This window comes from Narcine bancroftii, chromosome 13 (assembly GCF_036971445.1).
Source record: "Narcine bancroftii isolate sNarBan1 chromosome 13, sNarBan1.hap1, whole genome shotgun sequence".
NCBI lineage: Eukaryota > Metazoa > Chordata > Chondrichthyes > Torpediniformes > Narcinidae > Narcine > Narcine bancroftii.
The window spans coordinates 50,843,288-50,859,342 of record NC_091481.1 but is presented as its reverse complement, the minus strand read 5'-3'; the positions used below and the strand labels follow the sequence as shown (position 1 = coordinate 50,859,342).

Here is a 16,055-nt window from a genome sequence, read left to right as displayed (position 1 = left end):
TCTGAGGTCCAAAGCGAGTCAGGCAACGTGGACAATACTTCAAGAAGTTTAAACCTTTTTTTTGTAAATAAAGACTGAAGCAATCAGGGAAAAAGTCACTGATCACTCACTGAATACAGCATGCCTCTTCTCTTTTAAGTTCATTCCCAACCCCGGTTGTTCAATGCATTATGTCCCTTATCATGGTGACACATTGAGTCTCAGTCAGCCAACATTATTGTTTAGTATTACTTATTTATTTACCATAATTATGTCTTAAGGATATGTGCTCCATTATAATCTCCCGACCCCCACCCCCACTTCTTATCGGAGTCACCTCTGTCTTGTCAAGTTCTTCTCACATATTCCACCTCACTTCCTGCCACCCTTATCTTCTTTGGCTTGGCTTCGCGGACGAAGATTTATGGAGGGGGTAAAAAGTCCACGTCAGCTGCAGGCTCGTTTGTGGCTGACAAGTCCGATGCGGGATAGGCAGACACGATTGCAGCGGTTGCAGGGGAAAATTGGTGGGTTGGGGTTGGGTGTTTGGTTTTTCCTCCTCTGCCTTTTGTCAGTGAGGTAGGCTCTGCGGTCTTCTTCAAAGGAGGTTGCTGCCCGCCAAACTGTGAGGCGCCAAGATGCACGGTTTGAGGCGATATCAGCCCACTGGCGGTGGTCAATGTGGCAGGCACCAAGAGATTTCTTTAGGCAGCCCTTGTACCTTTTCTTTGGTGCACCTCTGTCACGGTGGCCAGTAGAGAGCTCGCCATATAACACGATCTTGGGAAGGCGATGGTCCTCCATTCTGGAGACGTGACCCATCCAGCGCAGCTGGATCTTCAGCAGCGTGGACTCGATGCTGTCGACCTCTGCCATCTCGAGTACTTCGACGTTAGGGATGTAAGCGCTCCAATGGATGTTGAGGATGGAGCGGAGACAACGCTGGTGGAAGCGTTCTAGGAGCCGTAGGTGGTGCCGGTAGAGGACCCATGATTCGGAGCCGAACAGGAGTGTGGGTATGACAACGGCTCTGTATACGCTTAACTTTGTGAGGTTTTTCAGTTGGTTGTTTTTCCAGACTCTTTTGTGTAGTCTTCCAAAGGCGCTATTTGCCTTGGCGAGTCTGTTGTCTATCTCATTGTCGATCCTTGCATCTGATGAAATGGTGCAGCCGAGATAGGTAAACTGGTTGACCGTTTTGAGTTTTGTGTGCCCGATGGAGATGTGGGGGTGCTGGTAATCATGGTGGGGAGCTGGCTGATGGAGGACCTCAGTTTTCTTCAGGCTAACTTCCAGGCCAAACATTTTGGCAGTTTCCGCAAAGCAGGACGTCAAGCGCTGAAGAACTGGCTCTGAATGGGCAACTAAAGCGGCATCGTCTGCAAAGAGTAGTTCACGGACAAGTTTCTCTTGTGTCTTGGTGTGAGCTTGCAGGCGCCTCAGATTGAAGAGACTGCCATCCATCCGTAAATGGTCATGGTTACACAGAGTTGATAAATGGTACATGTGTTTGCAGTAAGTAAAAGTCAATGTTTAAATATATACAGTAATACAGAAAAATATTTGTAGTAATAGAAAGTAAATATATAGTAAGTAAAAAGTAATTGTTTACCAGTACAAAATAAATATTTCTATGCATTTATATTTTCCATAACATCAGAGTGCACACATTTCCCAACCCACAATCTTGATCTCGTCTTAATCTACTCCATTCACTGCTAATTAAAGCAAACTTCTTGTTTTCATGACTCTTGGCTGATGCTTTATAGCAAATGTAAAACAATGAATAATGCAATGAATATTACATAAAATATTATGTCCTTTCAACAGTTAATAGGGATACTTGTGCTTTGAGAGACTGTGCTCTGCAAAGGAAAGGTGAAGGAAACCGTTTTTCAAACAAGGATGACCCGAATTGTTTTTGCAACTCTGGGATGAATACTGTTTTGTATTATCCCACGTCTCACCATTTCTGGCTGCCCTGTTACCGAAATGATTTCATCGAGTTACAGGAACCAAGAGGTTCTATGATTTCTGTGAAGGAATAATGCACTGGCATCCTCCCAGAAGCAGATGTGTGCATCAGAGTGTATAAAATGCGGGTGCATTTATTGAGGACATATTGCAAGTTACCTGCAAACCTTTTTTTTTAATCCTTGTTATCTAATATTTACATTCCGATGGGAGGGATATAAATAGTGGAGTGCAAGTCAATTGACAAATGAATAATTCTGGAAAATTATCTGTCAGAAACCTTCATTTTAATGACGCTGTCAAATCTTTTTTTTCCATATCCTGGGCAACAACGTGTTTTGCATTATTTGTACTCATTGGAGCATCAATGCTGATCTCAGTACATAAGAAATAGGAGCAGAAGTAGGTCATCCGACCCATCGAGTCTGCTCCATCATTCAATAAGACTCAACTCAACTCCATCGACCTGCCTTTTTCCCCATATCCCTTAATTCCTTCTTTATGAATCAATCTATCCAACTGAAACTTAAATATATTTAATGAAGTTGTCTCAACTGCTTCCCTTCGCAGAGAATGCCAAAGATTCACTACTCACTTGCAAAAACAGTTTTTCCTCATCTCTGTCTTAAATCTACTTCCCTGGACCTTAAAGATGTGTCCCCATAGTTCTAGCCTCACCTACCAGTGAATCAATTTTACTGCCTCTATCATATAATGTTAAATGTTTCTATAAGATCTCCTCTCATTCTTCTGAATTCTACTGAATATATTCTTAGGCAATTTAGTCTCTCCTCATAGGTCAACCCCTCAACTCCATGATCAATCTGGTTAACATCCTCAGGACTGCCTCCAAGGCCAGTATATCCTTCCTCAAGTATGGAGACCAAGACTGCACACAGTACTCCAGCTGCGGCTTCACTAGACCTTTGTATATTTGCAGCATGACCTTTCAGCACTTGATTTCAATTCCTTTAGCAATGAAGGTCAACATTCTATTTGTCTTCTTAATAACCTGTTGTACCCGCAACTCAACCTTTTGTGATTCATGCATAAGCAATCTCGTCCTTCTGCACAACAGCATGCAACAGTCTTCACCATTTCAATAGTAATCTGCTCCTCTATATTTCCCACCAAAATGCATGACAATGCATTTACTAACATTATACTCCATCTACCAGACATTTAGCCACTCATCTGACTCAACTCTTTCCTTCTGTAGCCTCCCCACATCCGCTGTACAATTTACATTTTCACTCAATTTAGTATCATCTGCAAACTTGGCTACACTACCCTCTGTCCTCTCTTCCAAATCATCAATGTAAATGGTGAATATCTGTGGGTCCAAAACCGACCCCACTCATCACTGTTGCCTATCAGAAAAGCACCCACAAATCCAAACTCTCTTCCATCTTTCAGTTAACCAATCCTCAATCCATTTCAATAAATTTCACCCGACTATTCATCGCTATCTTATAGATAGGTCTCTTGTACGGCACCTTATCAAATTCCTTCTAGAAATCCAATATATATAACTTGTTCCCCTTTATATACCATACCCATTATATCATCAAAGAAGTCCTGCAAGTTTTTCAAACAATACCCAACCTTTAAGAATCCATGCTGCATCTGTTTGATGGAACCCCTTCACTCCAAATGTATCGATACTGCATCCTTAATGACACCTTCAAGTATTTTCCCGACTACAGACGTTAAGCTAACTGGGCGATAGTTTGCAGTCCTCTGCTGCATCTTTAAAATGCAGCATGATATTTGCTCTCATCCAATCTGCTGTGACCTGTCCAGAACCCAGAGAATATTGGTAAATCACTACCAATGCACCAACTATAACTCCCACAATTACCTTCAGTGTCCTGGGATGCATCCCATCAGGAACATGGGATTTGTCTGCCTTCAGTCCATTAGTTTGGTCATGACTATCTCTTTTGTAACAATTGCTTTAGCGAGGCCCTCACATCCATTCGTATATCAACACCACTCTTTGGAATGCTAGATGTTCTTTCCACCATGATGATGAGACAAAATATCTGTTCAATGTGTCATGAGTCCAGAGGACCCAAAAACCCAGAAGTATGATATGAACCATGACAAAGCGTAACTTAAACAAAAGTTGTTTTTAATTATCTTTGAACATGAAAATAGAATTGAACTTTAAGTTATCACTGCTGACTCACTTAAGCTACTTAACCCCCTTATAATTCTAAGAGCATGTGTGTGTAAGTTCAGTAAATATCTTTGGTTCACAGACCCTTCTCACTGGTTGCAGACAATGCTTTCAGGCCATATTCCAAAGCTTGCCAGCTTGTCTCTCTGGAACCGATGTCTCTCTCTCTCTCTCTCTCTCCCTCTCTCTCCTTCTTTCTCCCTCTCTCCCCCTCTCTCTCTCTCTCTCACTCCCTCTCTTTCTCTCTCTCTCTCTCTCTCTCTCTCCCTCTCTCCCTCTCTCTCTCTCACTCTCCCCAACTCTGAGAGCAGAGCCTGTTTTTCTCCTCTCTGCCTGCAAAGATCACATGACCTTCCAGACTGTAAGTTCTGTTTTCTAGACAAAGCTGCTACTGCCTGTTGTTACATTTCTTGCCTTTTGTGAATAACAGTTCATCATGAGTCTGAGCACTCTTGCAGAAGCTCCCACAAATATTCTATGTTTAAAACTGTTTGGGTGTTACCTGCTCCAACAAACCTTTCCAATTTATCTCCCAAAAAACTCTATATACTTTGTCAAACCTTCCCCCTTTAAAGGGAATTTTAACTCTTGAGTTAAAATTCATTTGCAACTAAACTGTCTTAAAAATCACTAAAGAGAGAACAATATACAATATATAACATCTTATTATACAGTACCAAATTTTGAGAGTATTTTATACATGCTAAGTTTTAACATCTTAACTAACAATCTGCTATCACATTATTTATACCTCTGATATGATTAATTTGCAGATTATAATCAAAACCACCAGAGGATTATCGTCAGTGTATATCACAATTGGTTCATGAGAGGTACCAAGATATACTTCAAATTTCTGCGGAGCAAATATGGTAGACAACAGTTCTTTTTTTCAATAGTGGAATGGGTCAATTGATGAACATTGATTTTTTTTTTAAGTAGGCAGCTGGATGGTCATTTTAATTATGTCTTTGCAATGAAACTGCACCTGTAGTTCCCTCACTGGCATCCACTGAAAGAAAATGGTTTGTCAAAATCAGGAGATTTTAACGCACAACAATGGCACAGTATTTCCTTTAAATTTTCCAAACCTGTCTGACAAACTTTAGTCCACACAAAGTTCTCACCTTTCTTCAAAAGGTTAGTTAAAGGAAGAGCAACCTCAGCAAAAGTTCTTCAAAGTTTTCTCTAATATCTTGACATTCCTAAATCCCTTCGCACTGCTTTCTTGCCACTGGAACTAGGAAATTCATAAATTCCATTCACCTTAGCTTAATTAGGTGCAACTTCCCCATGGCCAACTACATAACCTAAGTATGTTACCGTGGCATTTGTAAATTGACTCCTTTCTAAATTAAAAGTTGTTTACTTTGGATAATCTGGCAAATAATTTTTTTCAATTCCCTTAAATGTTCTTCCCATGTCTCACTTTCAGTGGCCAAGTCATCGACATAAGCATCTCTATGTGTTAACCCTTGGATTACCCAATTAACCATCCTTTGGAATGATGCAGGGGCATTTTACATGCCAAAAGGTAAACAAATTATACTCGATGGAGTTACAAAACTGAAATATTCTTTCCTCTCAGTTAAAGGCACGCACCAGTAACCCTTCAACAAATCCAACTTAGTAGGAAATTTAGCCTTGCCAATTTAACAATACAGTCATCTTTTCTCGGTATCTGTTTTATTTACTGCATTAACCTTCCTGTAATCTGTACAGAACCTAACAGTTCCATTTGGTTTTGGTACCAGAACAAAAGGAGAACTCCAATCTGAGTTTGAAGGTCTAATAACATCATTTCTCAACATATATTCCAACTCGTGATCCATGATGTTACTCCTTTGAATGTTTATTCTATATGGGTGCTCTTTATAGGATTTGCTTCTCCTAAAACTACATCATGATAAATCACTGATGTCCTGTTTGGAACATCAGGGAACAAATATATGTATTTCAAAAGTAATTATTTCAACTGCATCTGCTCTTGTAACTTAAAATGGCCTAAAGCGTATTCCCGATCTTCGAAAATTGCTGAGTTAGACAGGTGTACACGAAGCATGGTTTCTTTAAAGTTGCCCTCACCAGATTCTGTTTCCACAATCTTATCATCCATATCTTCCTCAACCCTGCCAACAGCTAACATCTCTACTACAATTTTTCCTTCAAATAGATCACATGACCTTCCAGACAGTAAATGCTCTTTTCCAGACATAGCTGCTACTGTCTGTTGTTACATTCGTTGCATTTTGTAAATAACAGTCCATCGTGAGCCTCTGAGAACTGTTGCAAAAGCTCCTGCAAAATTTCTGTGTTTGTGTGTGACCTGCTCGAACAAACCTTTATCTAATTTATGTCCCCAAACACCTCTCTATACTTTGCCACAATAGGCTCTTCCCCTTGAGGATAGGAGAGATTGAAACGAGGGGTCATAGGTTAAGGGTTAGGGGGAAAACTTTATTAGTATTGTAAGAGGAAGTTTCTTCACTTAGAGAGTGGTGGCTGAGTGGAATGACCTACCAGAAGAGGTGGTTGCAGCAGGGTCAACTTTGTCAATTGAATGCATGTATGTGAGGAGATTGGAGAGTTATGGATGGGGAGCAGGTGGATGGGACCAGTGGCGTCCACTTAAATCGGTGTGGCTGAGATGGCCTGTTTCTTTACTGTAATCGTTATATTCTACCCATGATGGTCCAACCTAATAACACAATCAACTGAGACACTGGGATTTTATACTCTGACCCCGGGGTCGCTTTCCTACTTGTAGGTCGTCTCCTGCTCTCCTCGTTGGTGACTTCTTCTTCTTCTTTGGCTTGGCTTCGCGGATGAAGATTTATAGAGGGGGTAAATGTCCACGTCAGCTGCAGGCTCGATTGTGGCTGACAAGTCCGATGCGGGACAGGCAGACACGGTTGCAGTGATTGCAGGGGAAAATTGGTTGGTTGGGGTTGGGTGTTGGGTTTTTCCTCCTTTCTCTTTTGTCAGTGAGGTAGGCTCTGCGGTCTTCTTCAAAGGAGGTTGCTACCCACCAAACTGTGAGGTTCCAAGATGCACAGTTTGAGGCGATATCAGCCCACTGGCGGTGGTCAATGTGGCAGGCACCAAGAGATTTCTTTAGGCAGTCCTTGTACCTCTTCTTTGGTGCGCCTCTGTCACGGTGGCCAGTGGAAAGCTCGCCATATAACACGATCTTGGGAAGGCGATGGTCCTCCATTCTGGAGACGTGACCCACCCAGCACAGCTAGATCTTCAGCAGCGTGGACTCGATGCTGTCGGCCTCTGCCATCTCGAGTACTTCGATGTTAGGGATGAAGTCGCTCCAATGAATGTTGAGGATGGAGCAGAGGCAACGCTGGTGGAACCGTTCTAGGAGCCGTAGGTGATGCCGGTAGAGGACCCATGATTCGGAGCCAAACAGGAGTGTGGTATGACAACGGCTCTCTATACATTTATCTTTGTGAGGTTTTTCAGTCGGTTGTTTTTCCAGACTCTTTTGTGTAGTCTTCCAAAGGTGCTATTTACCTTGGCGAGTCTGTTGTCTATCTCGTTGTCGATCCTTGCATCTGATGAAATGGTGCAGCCGAGATAGGTAAACTGGTTGACCGTTTTGAGTTTTGTGTGCCCGTGGAGATGTGGGGGGGCTGGCAGTCATGGTGGGGAGCTGGCTGATGGAGGACCTCCGTTTTCTTCAGACTGACTTCCAGGCCAAACATTTTGGCAGTTTCCGCAAAACAGGATGTCAAGCGCTGAAGAGCTGGCTCTGAATGGGCAACTAAAGCGGCATCGTCTGCAAAGAGTAGTTCACGGACAAGTTTCTCGTGTCTTGGTGTGAGCTTGCAGACGCCTCAGATTGAAGAGACTGCCATCCGTGACTAGGTATATAATAAACTATGCACACGACTGGACCCCGCCCCCCTCCCCCACAACATCCCACACACACACGCACACACAGTTAGTAACACAATCCGCCACATAATTATGAGATATTCCAAACCCACATGGTTAAGGCTCCAGTGTGTGGAATTGTAACTCTTTCAACGCTGCTTTTAGCGCCAATTGTCAGGTTCGGTGGGGTCACAGACAGGAGTCTGGACACAATGGGTGGTAACCACAAGTAACATTTTATTAATACACACGCGTACAATTTAGAGAAGAGTGTAACAAAATCATTACGGGAATAAAATAAACATGCGCACAATTTATACAAGACCGTGGGAAAATCATAACAGGAATGTATAGAAGACCGTGAGAACATTGTAATGAGAATAAGCATGGGTTCTACATATGCGTCCAGAGCCCTGATCAGTGGGAGCTGTAGCTCAACTGGAAATATTGATCTATACGCATACTACTGCTAATCTTCAGTATAGTGTACACCTTTACCCTTCCAAGCGACGTTCACAACAGCAACGTGAGATGGAGTGGTGCTCAGGCCAAGAGGAAAAGAAAACAAATGTGCTGTGCCCTCCTGTTAAATGCAAGCCTAAATTGTCCGTACACCCAATAATAGCGCCAGGTGATTTGAATTAGCCAAAGGCAATGTGCGCATTAATGAATGACCGGAGCCCGACATTGACTGGCAGGTGATGGGATAAGTTTCGCCGAATAAGTTTCGTCGGGGAGGACACATCGCCACCCACATCACAGACAGGGAGGCCACGGTTCCTCCACGCAGAACAATCACAGCCTTGTGAATCAAACTAAAATCAATGAAGTGATAATACTCCCGGGGCATGATTTCGAATTATGGGGCCATCCCACGGAAATTGCGCAGACGGCCAAGGTTGCAAAGTATCATGGAAAATAAGCAAAATCCATGGTGTAAAAGTAGAAAAGCATCAACCCAACGAATGGGTTTCGGGAGGGCTCCCGCCGCCAGATTGTGGACTTACTGTGACAGCCCTCGGCGATTATCTGAAGTGTCTAAATCCCGTTCTTTGCATATCCTGCATTTGTCAGACCTTAATGTATTCAGACGCAACGTCAACCTACAAATTACCGGAGTTACAGCCCTGATTCTACGCACGTTTTGCGCTTCGCCCACAGCACGATTATGTCAGTGAACCGAAAGAGGAAGGTGACCGGATAGTGCATTGCCCTTACAACTTGTTCCCGGAACTTCGACTGGGTGACGAGGTAAAAGAATGTGTTCGTGCATCATCTGAAGTTTCTCAGCAGGTATCCCACATAAGCGGAAATAATTCCAGAATGATTCCCCCAAGTTCCTACCCCTGTTACCTGATAATAGATAAATTCTCCAACATTCGTCAGCCACAGCAGGACAAAGCTGCCGGAGATGCTGAAAAGTAGAACCATCGACCGCCTCCTGCTCTCCATCTCCGGGTCACTACGGTTCTCGCCCTTGCCCTGACCTCTCAGACCCTTCCGGACCCGATTCGCCATTAAAATGTGTCGCATTGTCAGAGCATTGAGTAGCATGATGACAGCGAATGGAAGGAACGGAGTTAACACGATGTCCAACCAGTCAAACGCCACCCAGCCTGCGTCGGTGAAGTAACTTGGCTTCGCGTAACAGAACCACGGGACGTTGTTGATGACCATTCTGGGTCCGTAAGAGAAGTAGAGTGGACCGTTCTTCAGGCAGAACAGGGCTGCCGTTGTCACTACAACCGCCGTCACTGATTTCGCCGTGCAATATCTAATCTTCAATTTCTGGCAGCAAATTGCGACGAATCGATCAAAGGTGAACGTGACGGCAAACCAGACGGAACAGTTTATCACAATGCGAGACAATCCACGGAGAACAATGCAGACAGAAGTGACGTTCAGGAAACACACCGGGAAATAATGATAATTGATCTGATAGAGGATGACTTCAGTGAGAATGACCAATAGATCCGCGGCCGCCATGGCGACCAAGTAGCGAGTGGTGCAGGTAGAAAGGCCGCATTTTCCCCGGGACAAGATCACAATCGCCACTAAGTTCACTGCGGAAGGAGAATTCACAAGCATTAGGGATCTGCCGCGAGACAATGACCCTTCAAGCATCGCTATAATAGATCAAAGTCGCCCTTCTGGCATCTCTACAATAGACCAATCTTGTGCCTGGTGGCTGGTGGTCGGAGCGGGATTTTACGCATGATTTTGCTCAATCCCAAGGCCATCTGGACCATCTTTTGAATTATCAATTCGGTAATGGAATCCCAACTGCTCTTCCAGATTTTAATTGTTCCGGACTGACCGATATCAATTAATTGTTTCCCAATCGAGTCTTTAGTGGTTTATTTAATACATCCTCAACTGCGGCCTGCGTTGCTCAGGATATTATTACGATCCCAGGGGACCAGAAAACCCAGCAGCAAGCCAAATGGTTGCTTATCAAAAGTTGATTTTAATTATCTTTAAACATGAAAAAATAATCAAACTTTAACTTATCTCTCGTAAATTAGGATTTATCGCGCTTCCAGCGTTAACTTACATGAAATATAAAGAATTGTAAGACAATTAACTTGAGTATTTTAATTAGCTTTGCAAAGAGGGTGCTCTGTTACACAAGAGAACCTGTTTTAAGCTACAAGATAGCAGATGGGCACAAGCCTTTTCGTGTGGTGTAGTTACGCATTCTGAAACCTGTTCGTGATCTATCGTCTGCAGATTTCAGCAAAATATTAGCATGGTTTTGAATGTCCTTGGTTCTCGCGTCTGGTGGCAGCGCTAGTAAAAGAAATAACAATTTCCTTAACATACTCTAATATTTTCCGATTTAAAAACTTTTTAAAAATGTTTTTCCTTGCTGTTTTAAATTTATAGAAAGAGGCAAATAAAGCACATCTATACAATCTCGGCTAAAATCAATTCATTTTAATTTATTTGGTCGTTAGAATAGTTTGGACTTTGAGCATTGCAAAAGAGTTTGGACTTTTGCATCATGCAAAAGAGTCGCAAGATCCATAAAAGTAATAGAATAATATCCAGGACACACCAATTCTGGATAAATGTCAACCATCATCCTTTGAAAGCCCACCAAGATGACCCGGGGAGGGGGGGGGTTGAATCATGGAACTGTTCACCTATTTTCTGGACATTGCGTATTCGCTCCGTAGGCACATGCACCACCTCGTCTCTCGCCAGCAGCAGAGCAAGGGACATCCGATTCTGCAGAGTCACGGTTCATTAAGCCACTGTCCCTGTCGTGAGTTGACGAATTTGGGTCTGGGTATTTCCTTCAATCCTTGCAGTGGTGTCGGCAAGCTTCTCTTGGGTACTGGCTATATTGATCCGTTCTTGAGCAGCTTTCTCCACGCTATAACTGTGAAAGAGAATCAAAGGAACCGTTCAGTTTCAGAGATGGTTCGTTTTACTCTATCCCGTACCAAACGATGGTCGGTAATATCTTCAAAATGGCGTGTCACTGGGTTAAGGAATTTAAGTGATAACACCTTTTCCAATAGCATGGGAGCCATGGGTACGTTTTATGACCATCACAAAGATAAGATTGCTTTTCACGTAAAATATCCAAATTAATTACTTAATCTGGTACAAAGGCCCGTTCCTGTCCTATTATCGTATCCCTATACAAGTAGATTCCCCTATAGTGTACCTGTTTAGTTTAAAATAGGGGGCATCTTGACAAATCTATTATTATTATTAACAAGTCGATATTCAGAGGTTTTTATGATAGTGCATTTAAGTGGTATTTCCAGGCTTGAGGTTGAGGCTGATTTAATTACATTGCTGTCATGGGAACTCCCTGATCACTGTGCGTTGATTGCAGACCCAACAATGATACACATTCAAAATTTCAACTTACATCAGGGACATATGTAGGTAAGTGTTGTCATGCCATTCTCGTTCAGACTTCAAGGATTGTGAGCCTGCCTGGGCATTTAATTCAACGCATTCTTTTACTTTACTACCATTAACAGGATAATCAAAATATAACATGAGCCCCGAAAAAGCCATTAATTTGTATTGTCCTTTAATCTTGTCAGAGTCATGTTGTTCCTCCATGAAACCAATCGTTTTGCAGTCAGAGTAATTAATCCAATGAGGCGGTCTTTCCACCTTTTCTGTGCTCGAAGTTCTTAGTAGCACTTGGAACGCTCCTTTCCAGCATGGTTCCACATTTCTCCGATCACATTTCTTTTTTAAAATATTTTATTTTTCAGAAAACAAAGTAATAACATCAATTACATAACTGAAATGTTAACAAGTTATCAAAATCAGAATGGTTACAGAAAAATAAACGGAACGACAGAAAATCCTGAAGGAAACCCCGAAACCTCCCCTCCCGCAAACATTAACCCTCCCTCTATCCTAACTCTAACCCTTACCCCAGACCCTAGTAAGAAAAGAATAGCTAAAGAAAAGAAATGGATAAGGAGAATACCTAACATCATTCATTTACAATATGATAAGAAGATCCAGCATTACACAAGACCAGCCTTGAATTTCCAAATTAAAATGGTCCAAATATGGTTTCTAAATTTGATCCCATTTCTTGATTAGTTCATGGACTCTTGGTTAACGCCAGATTTGACCCTCTTCCCCCTCTGCCATTCTCGTGATAGGCGTGGCGTAATGTAAATATAAAACCTGAAATATTTTAGTTAGTTCTTTGATGTACTGAATTAATACTTCTCGCAGTGACAGTAAATCACATGCTGCGATTTCCTCATGCCCGCTAGGGTCGCCTATAGATTATCTTTGGAGGTGATAAAGCGTGGACCGGTTGTGGAGTGACTCACATTTCAAATAATGCCAAGGGTAGAGCCTTCAGCCAATATTTCCGTTTCCTCTGTTAATTTAGTGTTTATTTTTTAACGTTCCATTGGCCCTTTCCACAATTCCTGTTGCCTGCAGAAGTTGGAAGCTGAATATCCAAATCATTACACAGTTCCTCATTTATTTTATCCACAAACTGAGGACCGTTTCTGAAATAATTGTCTCAGGAAGAGCTAACCAGTGTATAATTTCCCGTAATAGTACCTTTTAGCACAGTTAGAGTGATATTGTCCATTGTGGGTATGGTCTGTATCCATCGACTAAAAAAATCTATTATTACTAAACAATACTTATAACTATGTACGCTCGATAAGTCCATGCTGTAAGCACGAATAATTGTTCATCTGGCAAGGGTGTTTACTCTGGGGCACACGATATCCCCTTTCCAGAGTAATTTTTATTCACATCACGCATTTTATAGCCTTTCTCTCCGCTGCGTGCGCTAATTTTGGGTATCACCATGTTTTCTGTAGCACTTCTACTATTCTCTCCTTACCAAGATGGGTACAAGAAAGAATGTAATCAAGCAATACAGGTAGAAATACATCTGGAACACATATTTGACCATCTGGTGTTATCCACAATCCAGTCTTTATTCCATTTCAACACATGAGTGTTGTTCTGTGGTTCCACCTCTCCCGCCATTGTTTTCCCAATGACATATTTCGAAGTGGCAATTTCATTGGTCTAAGAGACAGGGTCTGTTTAATTAGCGTGCGCTTTACACTTGGTGACTGCAAATTTGTATGGAAGATTCATTGATTTCAGCAGAGTATTGACAGAAATGGCATTTTATAGGTATGTGCACCACTGTCAACGTCTCCAGGCTGGGGCGTGGCAAGATGGCGTAAGGAACAGACGTGCCTTCCAGTCTTCTCCTGACTCTAACTTATAGTTTTGTCTTTATGTGCCCATTAAAACTTTTTGAAAAAGTTTATAAATAGTATGTGTTGAATTAATACCTAATGGTACATTTGTTAAAAAAAAAGTAAAAGGAAACATCAACAGATTGTTAAAAAATTATATTTTCCGAAATTATCTGAGCCTGCTTGTTTACAAAAAGCCACGACTCAGCGTGAAATGGATCCAGGAAAACAAGCGAAGAAGTCGGCCTTGGAGCTCCGTTCTGATTCCGTAACTTGCCTTTAGAACAAAGGGCTGGCCGGATGCCAGTATTTCAAACAATGTCTACTGAGACTCTGACTGCTGAATTAGCTGGGGCGCCATCAGTTGGAGAGTTAAAGAGTTGTTATTTGACTGCCATACCACCAGTTATAACGGCTCTTCCAGATACTGACGTAACGAGACTTTTAAAGGAGGTTTGGATCAAAGATAACCCTGATCATCAGCCTTCTGATACTTCTAGGGGGGGGGGGGTCTGTGGCAGGGGCTCTTACACGGAGTCAAACTGCAAGAAAAGCTACAAAAGAAGGGATAGAAGGTCCTCTGATTCCACAAGAACAGCAGAATCCCATCATGTCTGGATCTACTGATGTTGATATACTTTTCAAGAGTCTTGAACATAAGATATTTTCTTCAATTATGCATTTAGGTGATTCTACGAATAATCTTACTTCTAAGATTAATGCATTGGTGGATGTCAATATCAACAGATGGCTGATTATGGAGCTTTTAAAGTTGAAACTATTGAAAGACTTGAGATGTGTGATCAAGGATTATCTGATGTACAAGATCAATTGCAAGATGTGAATAAAACAATTGAAACGTTACAGATTCAGAATAAAAATTTAGCAAAAAAGGTTGATTATTTAGAGAACCAATCCAGATGGAATAATGTGAAAATTGTCGGCTTGCCAGAAGGCATAGAAAGGCCAGATCCAAGAAAATTTTTCACTGAATGGATTCCACAAGTGTTGGGACAAGGTAAGTTTTCTGAAGGTTTAATATTGGAACGGGCTCATAGAGCTTTGAGAAGGAGACCTTTTTCAGGACTGGTTCGCTGTTTAAATTACTATGATAGAGAGACTATTTTATGTATGGCTACTAGAGATGCACAGCAAAACAAATCTCCTTTGATGGTTCAGAGTAATCGTGTTTTCTTCTATCCAGATTTGAGTCAGGAAATTATATTTCAACGACGTGAATTTAATTCTGTGAAAGAATTATTGTGGAAAAAAGGATATAAGGCAACATTTAGATACCCTGCGGTACTGAAGATTTTTCAGGATGGATATCAACCAAAGTTCTTTGATAATCCTAAAGAAGCTATGGATTTTGCTCAGTCTTTACCAATTATGCAATTCCAGGAACGATGTAGTCCTCCACGGTCTCCAAACAGGGCAGAGCTGCAAGAAGGGAATTTGATTTCTGGAAGAAATTGAAGAAACGGTGGTTGCAATGGCAAAGGAAACTCATTTAATAGATAAGGAACATTTGAAACTCAAACGTGAATGGGTTGGGCACGTTTTTTATTCTTCATTTAATTCTAAGGCAAAAGGTGTGGCAATTTTGGTACATAAGAATCTACCATTTTAGTTACAGAGTGAAGAGAAAAATGATGGAAGATTATTAAAATTAAATTGTACAATCTTTAATGAGGCATGGAGTTTGTTTGATGTTTATGGTCCTAATGTTGAAGATACAGCTTTTGTTGTGGATATGTCTTTATTACTTGGACAATCGAACTCTAATGTGATGTTGGGGGAGATTTGAATGTGGTGTTGGAGTCTTTATTGGATAAGTACTCAAGAGTAATTAAGAAGTCTATGATGGCAATCCAAGTGATTAATATGATGGCAGATTTGAATTTAATTGATATTTGGCGAAGAGTTAATCTTACAGAGAAAGATTTTTCTTTTTATTCCTCGTGACATAATTCTTTTTCTAGAATTGATTATTTTTTAATATCAGCACATTTGCAGGATAGGGTTACATCTGTGGAGTATAAGGCTAGATTGGTTTCGGATAATTCATTATTATTATTAGAATATTTGAGTTCACAAGATGTTCAGAAAGCTTCAAGATGGAGATTTAATACTATGCTATTACGACGCGAATTTAATTCTGTGAAAGAACGGTTGTGAAAAAAAAAGACTTAGGGCAACATTCAGGTATTCTGCGGTACTGAAGATTTTTTAGGATGGAAATTAGCCAAAATTCTTTGACAATCCTAAAGAGGTAATGGATTTTGCTCAGTCTCTACCAATCATGCAGT

General features: G+C 41.4%; 1 protein-coding gene across 1 annotated transcript; it reads right to left on the bottom strand.

Moving 5' to 3' along the window:
* Nucleotides 1–8,354: 8,354 nt before the first annotated feature.
* LOC138748565 (tachykinin-like peptides receptor 86C) lies at nucleotides 8,355–10,267 on the bottom strand. Its single transcript, XM_069908982.1, has one exon. It carries the CDS (start codon nucleotides 10,142–10,144, stop codon nucleotides 9,293–9,295), a length of 852 nt encoding a protein of 283 aa, XP_069765083.1. The 5' UTR covers nucleotides 10,145–10,267; the 3' UTR covers nucleotides 8,355–9,292.
* Between the last annotated feature and the right edge of the window lie 5,788 nt (nucleotides 10,268–16,055).